The sequence below is a fragment of the Nyctereutes procyonoides genome, unplaced genomic scaffold, assembly GCF_905146905.1.
Source record: "Nyctereutes procyonoides isolate TBG_1078 unplaced genomic scaffold, NYPRO_anot_genome, whole genome shotgun sequence".
Taxonomy (NCBI): domain Eukaryota; kingdom Metazoa; phylum Chordata; class Mammalia; order Carnivora; family Canidae; genus Nyctereutes; species Nyctereutes procyonoides.
Window position 1 is genome coordinate 52,982,077 of NW_026575044.1, and position 21,015 is coordinate 53,003,091.

Below are 21,015 nucleotides of genomic sequence, written 5' to 3' on the forward strand. Positions count from 1 at the left end.
AGGCAAGTCCTGTTTTTAAGGGACACTGGCTTGTCTCTAATAAAGGAACAAAACTTCCTTTGCAGGCCACTAAGGGAAGATGTTTATGGTCCTAGGAATTCCCTACGGGTCCCAGGAAGAGAACACAGGATTGGTCAGGCCCAAGCCCCCGACTTCCCAAATCCTCCTCCCATCACACATTTGGCTGCTCCAGAGCATCTGACTGAGGGTCTACTTGTTCAAGACCCAAGGCCTCAGGGATGTGCACTAATGGCTCTCTCTACTTAGAGAAGTGTCCCTATGGAGCTCCCAGGAGCCCCCACTCTCCACAGCCTCTACTGCTTCTGAACCATTACTCTTTTACGTCTGCAGCCCCGAATGCCGTACCTTTTCTTTCCTCTCTAGAGAATCTCCCTGGCTATCACCAAGGCATCGTTTGAGGTCCGCCTCTTCCAGGAAGCACAAGCACAAGGAGAGGCAGGAAAGAACCAGAGAGACTCACATCTGGCCTAGAATCAAGTCCTCCAAATGTCCATGAAGTCAGGAAAGTGTATGGGGCCACGAAAGAGGGGGAAGCTCTGGGCAGGGGGCGGGGGCGGTAAGGACTCAGCGGGTGTGAGGAGCAGGGGGGCACAGCTGGCCAGGCCCTGCTCTTGTCTCAGCTTAAGTCCTGCACAGGCAGACGGTTGCTCTCCAAGAGCTAGGTCTTAGAAGGAACCAGGGAAACAACATAGTCTTCACCCCTGTGCTCCCCCAATCACAGGAAAGACCCCTGGGATGCTTCCCAAGCCCGTTTCTTGCCTGTTAACCTCACTGGTTCTGGCTTTGCTTTTCCAGTTATCAATGTGCTACTTAGTAAGGCCACGTCCTGTCTGGGGAGCGCTTTTTTGGTTTATAAAGAGCTGTCATTATATAACCTGGTTTGTATTCTGACCCTCAGGATGGCTCTGCAATAATGTTAGTCAAACAGCTGCATGATCCCATTTCACAGCTGAAGAAATGGAAGATGGAAGAGAATGATCTGGGGTGAACTTCACAACATTCTGCACGTGGAACTGAAGGGCTCTCAGATAAGAGAAGTTGAATGAGCTTCAGCATTTTTGCCAGCTTTTAAAAACTCTTTTGAAAAGAAATTCTCAGGGTTTTTTTTTTTCTATGTATATTCTAGATCAGTGTTTGACAAACTTTCCTCTGTTAAGGGCCAGACGGTAAATATTTTAGGCTTTGCAGGCTGGAGGGTCCCCTTGTAACTCCTCGACTCTGTCTTGTGGCACAAATGCAGTCAAAGGGAGCAAACGGCTGGGGGCACCGCATGCCAATAAAACTTTATTTGCAGAAACAGGCTGGCGGGCTGGACTAGGTCTGTGGTCAGTTTGCCATCCCCGTCAAAGACCCTAGGTGTGTCCTGGATAACTGAAGCTGTTGCATAAGGGAGGCAGCGGTTCCCTGGACCCCTTGAGAGCCAAAAAACACTTGCTACCTGTTGTCTCAGCTCCTTGAGGCTGTATGGGAACCCACTCCAGACTTGGCCATAGCCAGCTCCCGAGGAACTTCCCTAGCTGTCACCAATAAAAGCCTTCACCCCCAAAGTGGCGACTTCTTGTAAAAGGACTCACAAACAACAAAAATAAAAATAGGCTCGCCTCACAGAGCACGTTGCCCATTCCCAATGGGGCTGGCTACCTGGAGGCCTCAGACAGGAAGCCTCGGGATGAAGAACTCCTGGTATCCTCCTTTATTGTCTGTGGCACCTATTTTTGTCCTGAGGGAGGAAGTGCTGGGGAGAGTGGAGGGAGGTGGCCAGAGAGGCAGAGGGAGGGGGTCTCCTAGGTAAGCATTCCTCCCCTATAGCTGGTGCAGGATCTTGGGTCAGCTGGGATTGTGGGGGAGGGCATCAGAAACTGATTTTTTTTTTTTTAAGTAAAAACCTCATTCCTTCCTCTTTCGAAGGTGTCCATGGGGCTCCTCTCTCTTTCCATTTTTAGTGCCTTCAACAGTAGAGGAAAAAAAAAAAAAGATATCCATTTTCTTGCCCTTGCTTATTAAGGAAATGACATTCACCCTTAACTTGCTGTACGTGACTGCGGTCACCTAGAATATAGAAAATGGTTTTCCAGCATTTCTTCCTCCTCCTCGACATTTCTTACAAAGGGGTGCCAGAGGAGTCGGGCTGCCTGAATTCCAATTTCCACACGCCCATTTATAAGCCACGTGACCTGGGGCAAAGTATTTGATCTCCGCTCTCTCATTTGCGTTAAGGTCTCTCGAGGCCATAATAATAGTACCTCTACTTTATGGGGCCGGGAGGTGAGCTGGAGAGGATGGTAGCCGGCCCTAGCTCTGACAGCGCTTGAGCCCCTGGGGAGGGGGCCCAGGCTCCGGACTGGGGTGCTGGGGATACGTCCCTCGGGAACCGGCGGGCTCATTGCATCATCTGTCATCTGCCCCGTATTTAATGAAAATATGCATGTGCCCAGGTGGAGCTCACGCTGCGGTGGAGAATGCAGACCTGGGAATAAAGACAGCAAACGCACGATGAGCCCTGTGGGGAAGGATCAAGGGGTGGGGGCACGCTGTGTTCCAAGGCCCAGGGCCGAGCGAGCCGGTGACATCTGGCCAGAGACAAGCCAGTGCCAGGACAATGTGTGGGGAGGCCCTGGCGAGCGGCGGTGGTGCGGCTGCCGGGCCGGGACAGTTGGCTGGTGCTCTCGGAGGGGACGGGGAGAAGCCCACGGTCGGTCCCCGGGGAAGGAGGCCGAGACCACGCTGTGCCCAGAAAGGTGCTCGCGCATTATGGGGCCCAGTGAGCGGGTCAGAGCCGACCGCCCTGAGACCAACGGGGGCCAGTGTTTGGGGATGGTGACGGCCCGGGGTTCCAGGCCGGCCTTGCTTTGCATGTGACTGTCCCTCAGCAGCTTGGGTTATTTTAATAACCCTTATGCCTGTGAGTTAGCATATCCTAGAAGTTTCCAGAAGTCTTAGCGACAGAGCTGGCACAGCTCTAGGGAACAATAGTCTCTCCCTCCTGCGCGGAGGGCTGGGAACCGGCGGCGAACCCTGGCTCCCAGGCGGTGGGGCGGCCGCAGCTCGCCAGCCCCGGTCCAGGCGGCACAGCGCCCCCTGCTGAAGAAACAGGTGCCGCTCCTGCGGTGCCACCTGCGTTCCTCCAGGCGATGGGGAAGGGGGGAGGCAGGGTGGGGAGGGGGGTGAGGCCGGGGTGGGGGTGGAGGCCCGGGGGAGGGGGTGGTGGGGAGAGCCCTGGTCACCACTCAGGAGAGCAGGGATTCTCATTCTGAAAGCTCACTTGCCCCTCAGAGCAACAGATTGAGGCGGGAGAGACTCTCATCCTGTCCTTATTTGGGGGCCCAGCAGTGGGGCATGGGGTGCTCCCCTCAGCGCTTCACCCAGGCCTTAGCGGGCCTGACCCCTCTGTGGGCCCCGGGGAAGACGCCGCCGTGGGTGCTCCGCTGCGCCCCCCCGGGTTCTGCAGGGCCCCTCGGTGGCAGTGGCGGCGCCCGCGTGAAGCCCCACATCCGCCTGTCCACAGTGGGGCTGGTGCTCGGCCCTGCGCCAGGCCGCCCGCGGGGACTGTAGGTCACCTGCTCCTAAACCAGGTCAGGTGGCAGAGGATCAACCCGGCAACCTGGTCGCCTGCACAGAAAGGTAGGAGGGAAACCGGTGGAGTCACGCGGGTCCTAGCGTCCCACCCACGGCCTGGACAGCACATCCGTCTGACAGAATTCCAAGAAAAATGATGGCAACACGTCCTAATGGGAAGCCTTGGGCCCGGCGCAGGATAATCCAAGACCAGGGGCCGGGTTGGGTGCGGGACACAGAAGCATCCAGGGCCGCTGGGGGGCGGAGGCCGCCTCGGGCTGCGGCACCCTGGGGCTGTGCGGTGGTGGAGCAACAGAGAGCCAGCGCACCTCAAGGGGCCCGAGCCTGGGGGTGCGTCGGGGCAGTGATCTCCGGCCTATTCAGTCACTCCCTTGCCCTCACCATGGATTCAGTCAAGTTTCCTGAGGCCCGGATGATGGAGCTCCACTTTGCCCTCACACAGCCTGCCAGCACCTGTTCTCCTGCCAGGGGCAGGTGGCCGAGCTCTAGAAGGCCCCAGGCCCCACATGGGTAGGCACCCCCCACCCCTGCAGGCTCAGGTCAGGGAACGCCGCTGCACCCCTCACTCCCCGGGGAGGCACCCTCCTTGTCCTGGCAGCAGTAGAGACTTCAGGGTGTGTGCCTTCCTAGGAGCAGCCACGTGTTCCCAGGGGCGTTGGGGGACCCCAGAGGCAGGTCGGGCCTTCACAAGGCTGGGCACATTTTGGGCCATGTGCGTCCCTACACTCTGGTGACCATCTCCTTTACCACCCTATCCTGTCCCTTGTTCTGGCAAGGAAGGGCCTCGGCATCGGCCCGGGTGGTTTTCTTTGACATTTTGCATGTTGAGCATCACCAAGGAGGCCAGGACACCTTTGGCTGCTGGGGACTAGGGACTTGTGACTGCAAACGCCAGGCTGAGGAGCCTCCAGGGCGGTGCGCTGGTGTCCTCTAGTGGGAGCTGATCGCGGTGCAGCCAGTGTCCCTGTGCGGCCTCTGCGGCGGCAGCTAACAGCCGGGAGGACTGCAGTGACCGCATCACTGCCCCCGCAGCGGCTAGCCCCATCCCACCCCCACGCAGCTCCCAGCACAGATGCCCGAAATGCAGGCGGGGACCCCCCGCCCCGCCCCAGGACTCCATTCTAGGACCAACTGTGCTGGTCTCAGCCTCTGCCTGGCCCCATGGCTTCACTGCCTGGAACTGTGACCAATGGGCCCCAAGTCCCTGTCACTCGCTCAGAGCCTCAGCTGCCCTCCCCCCATCAGCAGTGCCAGCTGTAGCTCCCTGGATGCTGCCAAGTGTCCATGGATGCCAAGATGTGGCTGCTGGCTATTGCCCACCCCCTCAGCGACCACTATAGGTGGGTGGACCTTGGGGACAGCCAGTATCCCCGGCATCAGCCCCTATTAACCAACTAAATCCCTTTTACGGGGAAAGAACTATACGCGGCAGTCATGGGCGCCTGTCTGCCCTGTTCCCGGGGCCTTGGGTGCTTCCTGGGACTTGGCCCCAGCAGCCCCAGAAATAGGGGTCCCCGAGGATCCCACGGTGGAGATACAAGCAGGCAGAGCCATCAGGGGTAGGGTCCTCGGCTCTGACTGGAGGGGAGTTTGGCCACGTACCCGGCTGACAGTATCTGACCTGCTGAGGCACTCCAACCTAGGACCACTCACTGTGCCATGGACCCTACGTGCAACTGCCAGTGAGAGAAGCCAGAGCTCTCTGGAAATCTACAGTAGGCATTACCTCAGAGGGCCACTGGGGTCGTCTGCTCCATACTCGGCCATTCATTCAAGTCCCAGAGAACAGCTTCCGGAGCAACACGTCTGCAGGCACAGGGCCCACACCTCACCCTATAGGGACTCTGACCTGGGCAAGGCTCAGGGGGGCTGGGGCAAATCACAAAGGCTCCTGGATGCTGAGGAGTCTAAACAATGGTAGGGAAAGGGTCAGGGATGGCACCCTGGAGCTCTGTGGGGTGGGGAGATGCTGCAGAGACAGAGCGGGCTGCAGCTCCAATGCTTCTCTTCCTCTGGGTTGAGGAAATGGTGGGCAGGTGGGCATTGAGCCTCGGGCCAGTCTCACCCCTCATCCTCCTGTCCTCCCTCTTCGCCTCCCAGTAGGGGAGGGAAGGCAACATGACAGTCTCCTTATCCTCGGGGACATGTTCCGAGACCCCAGTGGGTATCTTTTAAAGCCTTGAAACCCAGATAGCACTGAGCGCCCCCCCAACTCTATCTTTCTGGCATACACACTACCACAAAGTTTCATTTATAAATCAGGCACAGTAAGAGATTCATAACAACAAAAACTGCCATACTGTAATAAAAGTTATGCGAATGCGGCCTCTCTCTAAGTCTCCCTGTACTGTACTCGCCCTTCTTGGGAGGACAGGAGGTGGTAAAATGCCTGTGTGAGGCGGGACATGAGGTGAGTGACGTGGGCGCTGGGACGTGTGCCAGACGACACAAACCTTCTGATGGTGGGTCCTGCACCTCAGTTGGCCTCAGGTAACTGAGACCAAGGGAAGTGAAACTTCAGATGCAGTTAACTACTGGTTAACCACTTAACAGCCGATGGGTTGAGTTAACTGTGGGTAACTAGAGGGGCTTCTTTCTCCTCCTCAAACTCTGTCGAAGACAGTGTACGAAGCTGGCTCGTCTCCGCTCAGGCCCGAGACTCAGTGGGAGGGCTGGGGGTCCCTGGGCTCTGTGTGGGCTTTCCCCTCCAGTGGTCTTCGCCTGGGTGCACAGCACGTCCTCAGTGTATTTAGGACCACTTTAGGAGGTCACCATGACTGCTTACCCTCCCCAGCCACCCGCGTTCAGTGGCTGAGGTGGGGAACACTGACTGTCCCACAGTGCATCGGGCAGCTTCATCTGATCAAGACTTGTTCCAACCCAAATGCCACTAACTAGGCTAGGTGACCCTGAGGACCCGAAGCTGGGCAACTCAGCCAGCCAGCCAGCCAGTCCCATCTGTGAGGGGCTCTGAAGATTGCTGGGAGAACTCAGAAAAATCATCCCAATGGGCTCTCCTAGGGGCCTCAAATTCTACCACCACAGCTGTGCTTTGGGATCAGGAAGCCTGTCAGCTCTGCTCTAATGGTACCCAGATGAAGAAGTACTAATACCCAAGGAGAGGTGTCATGAGCATTACCAGCTAGAACGCTGGGATTCCAACTCTTATGGATGATTTTGATAAAATTGCGGAATGTTCTGTGATGCTTTAAAAAAATATAGATTCCTGGGTATGGTCCAGTGGGTGTGGTCACTAGCCCCAACAATCCCTGCCTCCTGACAGCCGTGCCTTTTTGTGGTCCCTTCTGCACACTATACCTGGTATGGCATGTGGTAGAGTGCCAGCATGTTGCTTCTGAGATTATGTTATACAAGATCGAGACTTCTATGTTGGATGCTCTCCCTCTTATCATTCTCTCTCTCTCTCTCTCTCTCTCTCTCTCAATCAGATCACTTGCTTTGGAGGAAGACTGCTACCATGTTGGGAGGATGCTCAAGCAGTTTATGAAGAGGCTGGCATGGCATCTTCTGCCAACAAGCAAGGTGAAACTGAGGGAACCATGGGAGGGGCCGTGGTGGAAGGAGGCCCTCCAGCCACAGTCTAGCCTTCAGATGGCTGCAGCCCCGGTCAGCAGCCTGACTACAACTGCAGGAGAGCCTCCCTGAGCCAGAACGCCAGCCAAGCTCTTCCTAGATTCCTGACCCTCTGAGAGTATGTGTGATGCTAAATGTTTTTTAAGCTGTTAGATGTTGAGCTATTTATTGTGCACCAGTAGATAATTCCCATGTCAGGTCAAGGGTCAGACTAGGTTGCTGTAGATTTCAAAGCTTCCCAGGCAGATCTGATGTGTACCATGGATTTAGGGACTTATCTGCTGGTGGCTTTCTGGGGGCAAAGCTGATTCAAAGTGGCATGTGTGCATGTAAGTGGCATGCTGAGTGGAGAGAGGTGAAGCCTCCACTGCCAGCAGCCCCTAGGAGTTTAAGGTCACAGGTCGCCCCAGAGAATGGGAGTGCTTGCTGACTTATGGTTCCTGGAAGAGAGAGAAAATGTGGAATATGCAACCTGAGGGGGGCCTTGGCCTGATGATCCTCACAATGTGTTTAGTAGTAGAACCATTTCCTCAAATGAAATAATTGACAATAGGCTGACTTAGCAACACCAGCAGAGCAGTTCTGGGTAAGCCCAAGTAGGGGCCCCCATGTCTGTTTCCCCAGCCTCCCTGTTCCCCACCCCTACTAGCACTCCCAAGGCATCTCTGAAGAACCCAAGAGCTTCACAGTTTACAAACCTGTGATCTAGTCCAACTGCCTCCAACTGAGGCATTTTACTGATGAGTAAACTGAGGCCCATGGAAGGGAGGTCACAGAGCACTTCTGGGGCAGAAGCCCACAGCTTGATTCTCCTGACTTCTACTGCAAACTTTCTGCACTACCTGGGATGTCACTTAGGAAAAGTGCACAGGGTGGGGTGGGGTACAGGGGAATGCTCTCTCCCACCTCCTAACCCGGCTATGGGCGTCCACCACCAGAGTGGGGGAGCACCTGCCATGCACCAGGCATGGTTCTCAATGCTTCACATGAACTCAGGTATTCAATCTTCGCCAACACCCCTAATGAAGTAGGTACTGCCATCATCTTCATTTTACATAGGAGGAAACTAAGGCAGAGCGAGGACAAGTAATTAGCCTGATTCCTTGCTTAGTCAGTATCAGGGCCACATCTGGGGTCTGGACATGAAGCCCTTACCCCCTGAACTTTGCTGCCTCCCTCTAGGCAGGGGCCCAGCCTTCCCTGCCCTTGGAGCAGAAACGAAAGGCCCTTCACTCTGCTCTGCTCCCCAGGGAGCTGGGAGACAGATGTCAAATAGGAGAAAGTGGTCAGACCTGCTCCCTTTCTGGCCAGGATGTCCCAGGCTTCTGGCTCAATGGCCACCAAGGGGTCAACACCTTACCTAGGGCAGGGGGAAGCTGGATCTTCACCTGGATCTGGGTCTCTCAACTGTATTTTTTTCTATCAACAATGAATGCTATCAGCATTTAGGAATGGAGCAATAAAATCGTAATTTCTGAGTACTTTATCCTTTCTGTATCTTTTGCACCAAAGCTAGCTTTACATTAGTGGTGATAATCTAATACAGATCCAGCTCAGAGGATATTTCAGGCACGGATACCCCATGCTTATGAGCCACACACCGTGGCTGAGAATATTGATTCTTTTTTCTCTCAAACATAGAGGAAAGTTGTAAGGACAGTAAAAGAACTTCCCTGTGCCCCTCACCCAGATTCTCTGACTGTTAATACTTACCACATTTGCTCTGCATCCCATCTAGTTTATCTAAACTTTTGAGGATGGGCTGCAGACACAAGCCCCATATCACTCAAATACTCTAGTGTGTATTTCTCAAAAACAAGGACATTTGCCTATAAATCCATCATACAGCCCTTTGAATCAGGACACTGACACCCAGGCAACACTACCGCCCCACCCACTGACCCCACTCATGCTCTCCAACTGCCCGACAAAGTCTTCTGGTCCAGGATCTCAGCAAAGAACACATGTGGCATTTAGCCTCTTTACTTCCTTCCAGATTAACTGGAAGATTCCCCAGTCTTTTCCTGGCTTTCATATGCAAGCCATTTTAGGGAAATGGTCCTTACATTTGTTTCTTATGACCAGACTCAGGCTGTGCTTTCTTAGCAGGAAACCCCCCAGAAACAATGTTGGGTTTTCTCTATGCAGCACACCAGACAGCACATGGTGGCCACCCATCCTGTCGCAAAGGATGGTAACCTCAATCACATGGTCAAATTAGAGTCTGCCCTCAATCACATGGTCAAATTAGAGTCTGCCCTCAATCACATGGTCAAATTAGAGTCTGCCAGGTTTCTCCGCCAGAAGGTCACACTTTTCCCTTTGTAACCAGGTAAGCCTTATGTGTGCCCCAGTCTGCTGCCTGGAAGAGAATTTCCAGGGAGCGTAGTCTACGCAGAGCCAAGGGGTGTCAATTAGTTAAGAGGGCAGAGTTCAAAATTCAGGGAGTCCAAAGCAACTAGAATTTGCAAGGCAGAGCACCAGAGAGGAGAAATTCAGAAATCTGCAGATCCTCGAGTCTCTGAGCACTAATTTGTGCGTGTGCGTGAGGAAACTTCCAGGGCCAGGAGAAAGCTTCCTGAAAAGGAATGAACAGAACAACCCCTTGAGATCATGCAGGGCTAGAAATAGTCTGTGTTCCCAGTGGATGAGGTAGAAACACTTCCATTGGGAAGCAATCTCAGAAGGGTATTGACTCAGTAGTGGAGCAAAATATGTCCTAGACTAGAGGACTTCTGCCTAACAAGGCTTTAAAAGCAAGCCTTGAAAACATCAAACTTTTTTTTTTGAAGCCACTTAACTGTGCAGAACAATGCCCCAAATATTTAAGTGAATAGCAACAAAAATCCAGCATCCAACAATGTAAAATTCCTAATACCTGGCACCTAATCTAACATCACTAGGTGCACACAGAAAAATATGGCTGATGTCCAGGAGAGAAATCAATGAATAAAAGCAGACACTGAGGGATCCCTGGGTGGCTCAGCAGTTTAGCACCCGCCTTTGGCCCAGGGTGTGATCCTGGGGTCCCGGGATCGAGTTCCGCGTCAGGCTCCCGGCATGGAGCCTGCTTCTCCCTCTGCCTGTGTCTCTGCCTCTCTCTTTCTCTCTCTCTCTCTCTCGTTCTATGTCTATCATGAATAAATAAATAAAATCTTATATAAAAAAAAAGCAGACACTGAAATGACATAGATGACAGAATTAGTACAGAAGAACCTTAACACAGGTATTATAAATATATTCCAGATGCTCAAGAAGATTGAGGAAAGCATAGGCATAAGAAGAGAAAAATGGAAGAGAGAGGAAAAAAGATCCAAACTAAACTTTTAGACACGAACAGTAACACATCCGAAATGCAAACTACACTGGACGGGATTAATGGTAGGCTAGACTTTGCAAGAAAAGACTAGTGAGCCTGAAGACATAGCAATGGAAACTATCCAAAATGGAGCATGGAGCACACTTTAAAGAAGAAAGACTTAAAAAAAAAAAAAAAAAGGCAGAGTTTGGTGAGCCATGGGAAAATATGAATATAAACAGAAGACATAATTAGAATCCCAGTGGGTGGAGTAGGGGGTGGTGGTGGCAATGGCTGAAATTTTTCCAAATTTGATGAAAACCATAAATGTACAGATCCAAGAAACTCAATAAACCCCAAATGGAGGAAACAAAGAAACACCAGCCCAAGGTGTATCCTCTTCAGATTGCTGAAGCCTTGACTTACATTGGCTTGTCTCTCATTAATGGGCCTGAGAGGGACGCCTGGGTAGCCCGGCGGTTTAGCGCCGCCTTCAGCCCAGGGTGTGATCCTGGAGTCTCGGGATCGAGTCCCACATTGGGCTCCCTGCATGGAGCCTACGTCTCCCTCTGCCTCTGTCTCTGCCTCTCTCTGTGTGTCTCTCAGGAATAAATAAGATCTTAAAAAAAAAATGGGCCCAAGACATGAAAACTGCACCCACAAAATGGGAAAAGCACAAAAAAAAGGGAGCAGGAAGCGAATGGATGCAGTTGATGTGGCATGAAATTCAGGAGAGAAGGAAAGGCTGACATGGTGACTGGTGGCAGGTCTCACTGGCAGGGCAGGGCTCAGCCATCTGGGAGACTGGCTGTCACTCTGCTGCCGCAGGCCCCAACCCCATACACAGATGCAGCTAGATTCCTGCTGTTTCTGCCTGATAACCAGCACCAGAAGCATCTAGAGATGCAGATTTGCTGTCTCTTTGCTGAGTGGCTCCTGTGGTCCCAGAGCCTGGCTCAATTCAGGGAAAGAAGCCCAATCGATGGCAAAATCAGCAAGCACAGCAGATACCTGGAGATGGGTAGGATTAACTCCACTTCTCAAAAGCCTAAAAATAGCCCCGACCACATTGGAAATCCCAGCAGTCCCACTGGAACACACAGCAGGACACTGCACTTGCAGAGATTACAGGTCAAGGGATAAAGAAACTTCCAAGTACTTGGAGTTGCCAGAGAATGGCCCCATTTCAATTCTGGGGGATGTCAGGCCTGCCACCAATGCCCACAGCATAGCTGAGAGTGGGCTGTCGCACACATCACAGTGGGACACCCTGGACCTCAGCAGGTGCCCAGTCCTGCCCACCTACCACTGCGGTAAATCCAGCTGCACCTTGTCTGAGTAACAGGCCAAAGGAGTGTGTATGCACTGCCCAGGCAGAGGATCAGGATCCGGCTGGAGGTGGTTGGAGACTGTGCTCCTGCACCTACCTGCCAGGCTGGGAGGACCTTCTCGATGTCATTCAGGTTGATCCCATCCCCATCTTCTAGTTTCCCCTTTCCACACCTGCACCAGAAAAGAGAGAAAGGCACTGAAAAGTTGGCATGTTCGTGTGTCTTATCCCAGCCCAGCAAGCAGGGAGAGCAGGGACAGTGAGGAGACCACCTGGCCCTGCCTCCTCAAGGCCTCCAGGATCAGTCTGTCCCACCCAGAAGGAACAGCCCCGGAGACGCGTGCCCTCCTTCCCCCGCCTGGCAACACAGGCCCTGCCTTGAGAATGAAGGATGTAGTGCAGGCGGGAATGTTAGGACCAGTCCAGGTGCAGGGAGCACTAGGGTTACATCCAGCCCCCAGGGAAGTAACAAGGGACCCGAGCTCCCCTTGACCCTTCCAAGCAAAGACGCTAAGCTCCTTGCTGTAGAATACCCCCAAAACTGTCACAGCTCCTCCAAAGGCCCATCACCTAACGCAGTAGACCAAAGGGACAATGACCAGGCAACTTTCTTGAGGTCGCACAGGCCCACCACAGGGATTTTTCCTTCCATGGCCTGCCTTTGGGCCAGTCCAGCAAGCCCATTGGGATGCTGGTGCTGTCTTCATGCCCTATGTGGGCAGGCCTATGCTCAGGCCACAGATGCCGACTTCAGCTGTCAATCAAGCACCCCCGTCTTCTGCATGTTAGAGGTGCAGACTCTGGAACCAGACTGCCGGGCTGGAACCCCAGCTGCAGCCCTTACTAACTGGGTGACCCTAGGCAAGTCACTTAACTCCTCTGGACCTCAGTTTCCCCATTTGTAAAATGGGGATCATTAGTGGTATCTAAGGTGGCAGGAGGATTAAGTCAGTTATTGAAGTGCTTAGAACCAGGCCCAGCACATGTGCACCCCCCCATACACACCCTTATTTACATACCATATTTAATGGTAAGCGTATTGTTATGGTAAATATGGGCAATAATGACATCAAGTTATAATAAGATAAATAATATGGTAAGTATATTATTACCACTAGGGCTACTGCTCCTAGTACTGTTTATAGCTGTATTGCTACTATTACTGTTTTTGCTACTATTTTCCTGCTACTGCTATGGCTGGAGAAAGGACACAGGCACAGAGACTCATTAAGTCAGGGCGCCTGGGTGGCTCAACGGTGGAGCGTCTGCCTTTGGATCAGGTCATGACCTCAGGGTCCAGGATGGAGTTCCACGTCGGGGTCCCTGCATGGAGCCTGCTTCTCCCTCTGCCTGTGTCTCTGCCTCTCTCTTTGTCTCTCATGAATAAATAAATAAAATCTTTTAAATTTTTTTTTTTTTAATTTATTTATGATAGGCACACAGTGAGAGAGAGAGGGGGGCAGAGACACAGGCAGAGGGAGAAGCAGGCTCCATGCACCGGGAGCCCGACGTGGGATTCGATCCCGGGTCTCCAGGATCGCGCCCTGGGCCAAAGGCAGGCGCCAAACCGCTGCGCCACCCAGGGATCCCAATAAATAAAATCTTAAAAAAAAAAAAGAGAGAGTCTAGACTCTGGAGCCGCCCCGGCCCATGCAGGTTACTCATTTCTGTGCTTCCTAGTTCTCATCATCTGCCAAGGGAAGATAATAATGCTCCTCCCTCCTTAGGTTTGGTGAGTTTTAAATAATATGAGGTGAGCACTTGGAACAGTGCCCAGGATGGATTAGTTAGTGACCACTGCTCAGTGTTATCATTAGGGACCCTGGCACATTGAGGGCCACTTGGCATGAGGGCTGTAGCATTTTCCAGCCACAGAATTAACGCAACTCTGAAATTCCAGAGCATTTATTGGTTCAGTATTTGCAGGGCATCTCTTGTGTTTTTGGCCCTGTCCACCTCCCTGGGAATCATGGAAAATAAACCCAGCCTAGTTCCCACCCTCCACCACTCACAGCTCTTGGGGAGCAAATCCTCATCTAAAGGCAGTGAGCAATAATCACTGTCGGGGGGTGGGGCAGCATGCGACAGATGTCACAAAAGCCTTCCAGGTGGAGGGGCCCCAGTGGCTGCAAACCCCAGCAGGGCTGGGGTGGGCAGAAGAGGGTAGGAGGCTGCGTCCTTGTCCCTGGCTGACAAGTGCTCTAGTGTGGGCTCCGGCCAGGGCTGGGCCCCAGCATAAACCATGCATAGACCGGGCAGCACAGGAACCGAGAGGAATGCTGCCCAGAGGCATCCAGAGGGTCTGAGGCAGAGGGAGGGAGGTGGGTCATGAGCTGGTCAAGCGGAGAACTTGGGGGAATGTGTCCGGGGCAGAGGGCAGCAGGGCAATGGCCTGAAGCTAAGCCCGAGTCTGTGGCCATGGACCTCAACGAGCCTGCCCAGCGGAGGGGGCAGGGGAGGCGAGGGTGGCCAGGGGGCAAGATGGTGCTAGAAGGCCAGGGTGGGAGGGGAGTAAGGAAGGTGTGATGGGCACGCCCCCTCCACCCCCACCCCAGTCTTGTGATATGCTGGGCTGCCTGCAGATAAGGAGACAAAGAAAGGTCTAGAAACATCCAACTATCTTTGAAGTGCAGGCTGGTTGGTGAAGGTACCAGAGGCTCACATCTGGATCATCCGTAGGGGCAGCGGGAGGGGAGGAAGCTGGGGACCCGGCTGATTGGGATGGCTGACACCCTGTCCCCAGGTCATGTACCCCACAGAGGGACTCCTGGCCGCCCTGAGCTCCAAGCATATGCTAGACAGCAGCCCGGCCCAGCCTGGGCACAGCCTCCCATCCGCCCCTCAGCAGCCTACAGGGGCATGGGGGGCTGTGTCCAGGGATGGTGCTGTCCCCCCAGACCCACCCGGCTGGGGTTGGCAGCTGCCTGGAGGGCCCGCAGGTTGGGAGGGCAGAAGGTTGCCACAGACCGGCTGAGTCACTGCTGCTGCCAGGGTTTCCACGGCAACCGCCTTCTCTGATTTCTGTCCCTCCATGGCAACATGGGCTGCGGGGCGCCTTGGCAACCATGGGGGACCCTGCTTCCGAGGGACACGCTGGGCAGTTGGGCTCCAAGGGCGACACAGCCTCTGCCTTGCCCACAGGTGGCCACTGGACTGACACCCGGGATCTGCCAGGAACAGGGATGCTGGGTCCCGCCCCTGCTCTACCTCAATCTAATAGGGTGCCTCCATGCAGGCTGGCTCCCCTCCCTAAGCAAAACACGACTGGGGGAGTTCTGATGGAACCCACACAGGCCAGACAGTGGGGAAAGGAGCCGTGCTGAGAGGCTGGGGGCCCTGGGAGAGTATGAGCCAAGTGATGCACTGCCTCTCCCCAGAAAAATTCACGCAAGCAGATGATTTTGCATGAAAGTTGAAGGGGTTAAGCTGATCCACAGGTGCTCCGGTGTGTGGATGGCTTGAAAAGGCCTTACATCATGGCTCTTCTACTTGGGCAAGCTAGTTGGCCTCTTGCAGATGCATTTCTCTCATCCTTGAACTAGAGACCAGAACATCTCCCTTCCTGGGCTGGTGCTCATTTCACTACCACTGTGTGTGCGTGTGCGTGTGCGTGTGTGAGTGTGTGTGTGTGTGACAGGGTGGTCAGAGTGGGGTGGGCAGCAGGTGAGATGCAGTGACATTTAATGGCGGGGGCGGGGGGGGTCACACAACAAGTGAAAGCCATCAGCATAATAATAAAAAAAAAGGAGCACAATAAGTGTCAGCAAAAGACGTGCAAAAATTGCAAGCCCTGTACATTGCTGGTGGGAATTCAAATTATTCAGCCCCTGCGGAAAATAGTTGGGCAGTTCCTCAAAAATCTAAAATGTGGAATTACCATGTATGGCACTGTGATTTATACAAGATATATCTGGTCTTTGTCCCCAGTCTTGGTGCAGAACTCCTAAATTCCTTGGAATTTCCTAAGCAATGACAGAGATCAAGGGGTCTGTTTTTATGTTAATGAGGCAACTTTTGCAAAAACACCTAAGGAACCTGAGGGAGGGGGCTACTTGACAGGGGACCCCACTGTGGGATTGAAGGGTTAGAACTTCCCAGAGACAGCCAGCCTCATATCTGCACCCTGCCCTGCTCCCCTTTCCCATGAAGGGAGCCCCAGTGAGGTGCAAAAGGAAGAAGCCAGAGGAAGGAAGACTCAATGTCCCCAGGACTCTTAGCATTCCTGCTCCTGGGGGCCACACGTGTGCTGGGAACCCGGAGTCTGTGCTGGATGTGGGCGGAAGCACCCCGGTCCTGGCCCCTCGCTAGTGCATCCCAGCCTGCAGGCTCTCGCCTCGTCTTCCAGACCCCTACCTGGACCACAGCCGTCATTCTCACCAGCTGTGGGCCATCTGGATTCCACAATCACAGCCTCTCTCTGTCAGAGGATGCTGACCCCCCACTGGGGACACACCAGCCCTGCCTGGACTCAGTCCGGGTTTATAAAACAGAGAACGGAAAAAAAAACCACCCAAACCCCATCTGTCTCAAACCCCTGTGTCGGCCACCCTGCTGTCCTGAGGTCAGCTCAGGCCCGGACACATTGTGAAGAGAAGAAGGCAATGCCGATATGTGAAAAAAGCAGAGGAGGAGACAGCCCGACACTACACTGGCAGTTCTCCAGGTGGGGACCCGGGACCAACAGCACTGGCACCCCCGGGAACTTTTCAGGAATGCACGTTCTCAGGCCCCACCCCAGACCTCCGGATTCAGAGTTCAGGGCGCTGCTCCGGGGGTTTCCACAAGTCTCCAAGCGGCCCTGACCAGATGTGGGGAGACCCATGGCACCAGATGGCGGACAAGCAGGGCCGTGGTGGGTGTTTGGGAAGAGGAGCCGGTCCTGGAGGGAGGCCAGTGGGCCTGCCTGCGGTTCTCGGTGGAGCGCCTCTCCGGGCAGCAGCCCCCTGGGTGTCCTCGGAGCCGCCGAGGCGCCTGCCTGCCCAGGGCCAGGCCACTCTGGACCCCGGGTCAGCAGCAAGCCCGTCTGCCCCCAGGCAAGAGCCCCTGGTCACCCCTTACCCTTCCCGGTCGATGTGCGGCAGGGGCTGCTTGGGCGTGTGTCTCAGCTTCCGGTGGAACTGGGTGAAGTCCAGCTTTTCGGGCTGCAGGTCCCAGGTGGCACCACTAGAGGGTGAGAAAAGACGAGGAAGTGAGGTGAGGGGGGCTGCCAACCGGGGACACGGGGAGGCACCCCAGCCAAGGGCAGGGTCCACAGGGAGCCCTCACTCGCAAAGCAGCTCCGCGCCCCCAGCCAAGGGGGGGAGAGGCTGCTGCGAGGCCCTCACCTCTCCGCAACGCTGCTGCCCAATAATGCGTGTCCCTAAACACACGTGTGGGTTTGTTGCCTCCTCTACGGTGGTCCCCCTAAAACACGGCAGTCTGCTTTCACACCCGCATTTGAGGACTGAGGACGGCTGCAGGAGAAGGAGGCCTGAAACCTGCCAGGGAAGCTTCTGAGAGCCGCTCCAAATGGCAGCAAGGCAGCTCTGAGGGAGATGCGGCCAGTCAGCGGGACAGGAGGCCGGTGCCACCAGTCCCGGTCCCGGGACACCAGCGTGCTTCCCTCCCTGAGCCAGCGCTGCGGCTGGAGCACACCCGGTGTCAGCCAGCTCCAAGGCCGGGGCGAGCACAGCTAAGGGCCCCTGCCATCCGGAGCCCAAAGCCATCACTCCCCAGGGGAGTGAACACAGGGTCGGCCCCGTTAGCAGACCTGTCGGGGGCACCAGCCCCACACACTGACGTGACCCTGACCACTACCTCTCCTTCCACCCTGGCCCATCAGGAACCTCCTAGAGTCCGAACCGCTGACAACCCCTCCTTCCTCCAGACCTCTCCTCTGCAGGCACCACCATCACCCCCTCCCCGCAATGCTTATGACCCCAGGTTGGGGGGAGGAGCCGCAGTCACTGACTGGCCACCACATGCCCTTCTCTGCTCTTCCAACCACCAGGCCACCCTCTGCCTTCCCACCCTCTCCCCTGGGGCCGGACTGTTAGCACCTGGCTTCTCTTCCCCCTCAATCCTCTCTCAGACTCCTCTTCCTTGTCTTACTCTCTCTCCCTTGGATGCTCCCCCCTCATTTCCCTGCCTTCAATCTTCTCCTCTCTCTCTCATCTCCTTCCTCAGCAGCCTCATCCCTTCTACTTCACCCCCTTTTTGTTTTTCTCCACTTCCTGACCAGCGAATGCTCCACATTTACTCAATTTCCAAAGACCCCGCAGGGCTTCTGTAAGGACAAGACAGCCAGAGGCATACGCCACGCACAAGAGGGATTACCTGAAGGAATCAAAGGTGTTGGCAGCCCAGATATCCGTGCCCAGCATGTCCAGAGAGTTGTCTTTGCTGCCATTCTGGAAAAGACGGGAAATGAAAGGGTGGCATTATTTGCTTGGTCCGGGCACTGAGGACAAGCAGGCAAAGGCTCATTCCCAGAGAGCGCTGCAGAGGCCTCCAGTCACTCCCCTCGGTTGGTTATTCTGGGCAGCCTGTAGGCTGGAGAAAGCTGCTGGAGTGAGCAACCTGGTTAGGGCACCCAGTGAGAGCCACAAGGACCCCTGGCCTCTCCCCGGGCACGGACCCTCACTTGGGTGGCGTCTGACAACTGTGCAGTCAGGTGGAGAAATAGCCTGAGTCTCTGCTGCCCCCAGCCCTGTCCTCAAAGCCACCACACTAGTGAGCTGTTGCCACCACCACCAGCCCGATGGCAGCGGCCTCTTCCCGGCACAGAGGCAGGCCCGCATCGAGGGGCTGACTTCCTCTGGAGTTGGGCTCCCACTTCCCCACACCAGGCAGCACTGAAAAGCCCCTACTGACCACGGCTATACTAGTGATTAAATTCTCTAAGTCAACCTCTCCAGTCCTCGTCCTCCAACATTCCCTACATGATGTATCCCATAGGCAGAAAGCACTTTATTCCATCCAGTTTCTAGAATTTGGCTTCTCTGCCCTTTGGCTGCTGATCCCCCCATGTTCCCCAGCAACTTGCCTTGGCTCCTGACGCCATCCATCCCTCATGACCCCTGGGGTCCACCTTCATCATCACACCCTTTAAAAACCATGCTTCTGCCTCCAGTACAGCTGGGCATGTGCATATGCCTTATGGCCCAGAAGTCACGTCCAGGTATAGACACGACCGAAATGTGCGGAGATGTCCACCAACAGTGTGAAGCCCAGAGGCACAGGGCAGTACTCCTCACGCTAGGGCCACACTGGCAACCACTGAAATGCTTTACCAGCAGAGCAGACACATAAATTGTGGCCTATTCACGTACTGGAATAGTACACGGCAGGGGAATGAACAAATTAAAACAACGTATAACAGTGTAAGCAGATCCCCCAAACACAAAGTAGAACCAAGAACCCAGGCGTGAAGAAGTGCCGACTCTATGATTCAACTTATATAAAGCTCAGGGGGTCTCCGGGGGGCTCCATCGGTGAAGCGTCTGCCTTCGGCTCAGGTCATGATCTCAGGGTCCTGGGATTGAGTCCTGCAACAGGCACCCTGCTCAGCAGGGTCTGCTTCTCCTACCCCTCCTCCCTGCTCATGTTCTCTCTCTCTCTCAAATAAATAAATAAACAAAATCTTTTAAAAATTTACATAAAGTTAAGGAACAGGCAACTAATCTAAAAAGAAAGAATCCAGATAGCACCTGGAAGGGGGGCCCTGGGGGGCTGGTAATGTTGTTTCTTGAGCTGGGTGTGGGTTACATAAACGTGTTCAGCTTATGAAAACCCGCTGAGCTGTGCAGGGTGACATGTGCACCTCCCCAGGGGCCAGCCCGTGAACGGTCCCACCTGCTATCTTCCCTGGGGGCCGCCCACCTGCAGACTGCAGCCCACAACACCCCAGAGCCTACTGAACAAAGAAGCCCCAGGGGACTAGAAACGAACCCGAACCAGGCTCAAGGAGCCCGTCCCTGCCTCTCCCACTGACCAGACACCAGCTCTTTAACAAAGAAACCTTGTGATCCGGGGGCTGCATTTGGTTAGAGTCGCTTCATTTTGGTCCCAGTGGTCAGAGCTGGGCGGCACGCGCCGCTCCCTCACTGCAGCATTCCCAGCTGGCCCAGCTCACGGCCCGCATGTGGAACAACCTCGTTTCCAGGGACACGGAGCAGTCTGCGGGTGCGTTTCAGCCTTCAATCAGTCGGAGGGACAGGGAGCACAGTGGCTGGTAGACAGGAGGAGTGGTCCAGCCTCCTGGGGTGGGGGGGGCAGGGGGAGCAAGTGCTTGGACTCTCACCGACACTGGCAAGAGAGCAGTAAATGGGGGTGGAGGGGACATGGGGGTGGTGCGTGACCTCATTGATGAAATTGGGACTGGCCCCTCCCTGTGGCATGACCAGCCCAAAGCCCCAGGTTCTAAGTGACAAGCTCTCTCCTCTCACTGTCCCCTGAGAGCTCCCACAATCCTCTTGAGAGTCACCCCCACTGACTCGGGGCCGTAAGCCTCTCCATACGGGGCCACACGGCGGCTCTGTGCACCTGCGGGCTTCCTACCCACACCTGCCCAGGCTGCATCCCTGAGCCCTTCCATTACGGACAGTGTCCTCCTGACCCCACACTGCACCTCCCCTGCCCCCCCGCAGGTGGACCCCACCCTGCAGGGCTTGGCTCCTCCACCCACGCGGCTGACATGTGGCAGCACAGTCCAGCCATGGCAGTTCCCACTCCGATCTCCTGGTAGGGACCCCTCTTCCTGCACCAGATGGGACACCCTGGCTGGCAGGCATCTCCCTGGGTCCCCCAGGGCTCTTCGCTCACTGCCTAGGAGGTGTCTGCAGAACTTCAGTAAATGTTCACTGTCTTCTTCCAGCTTGTGTTTTCCTCTTGCCATGATGACCTTGCCTCGTGACCTCAGTGAATCCGGACATGAGATTCCTTGTATTCACGTAAGGCGGTCTCTGAGAGATGGGCTTCTTCCGGCTGGCATGCACGCTGCCACCAGCCCTCTCCCACCGGGGGCAGACATCACTAACCCACTAGGGCCTGATTTACAGGCCTCGAACCAGCTGGCTGCTCATGTTCCAGTTCACCCCCTTCGTCCCTTCTTGCATTGCCTCATCATCCCCCCACCCCCCAAGTCCTGGGACCTGGCTTGCTTCAAATGCAGCTTTGAAATTGCATAAGGCCAGAGGGACTCTTATCAGCCCCCACG

General features: G+C 54.9%; 1 protein-coding gene across 6 annotated transcripts in view; it reads right to left on the bottom strand.

The window, feature by feature from the left end:
- CTIF (cap binding complex dependent translation initiation factor) overlaps nucleotides 1-21,015 on the bottom strand; it is a 283,936-nt gene that overhangs the window by 160,529 nt on the left and 102,392 nt on the right. For all 6 annotated transcript variants that reach the window (XM_055324229.1, XM_055324228.1, XM_055324227.1 and 3 more), the window contains 3 exons: nucleotides 18,135-18,208; nucleotides 16,878-16,982; nucleotides 11,917-11,992 (listed from right to left, as the gene is read on the bottom strand). In XM_055324229.1, the coding sequence (XP_055180204.1) occupies nucleotides 11,917-11,992; nucleotides 16,878-16,982; nucleotides 18,135-18,208 (255 nt within the window). The remainder of the gene's footprint in view (nucleotides 1-11,916; nucleotides 11,993-16,877; nucleotides 16,983-18,134; nucleotides 18,209-21,015) is intronic.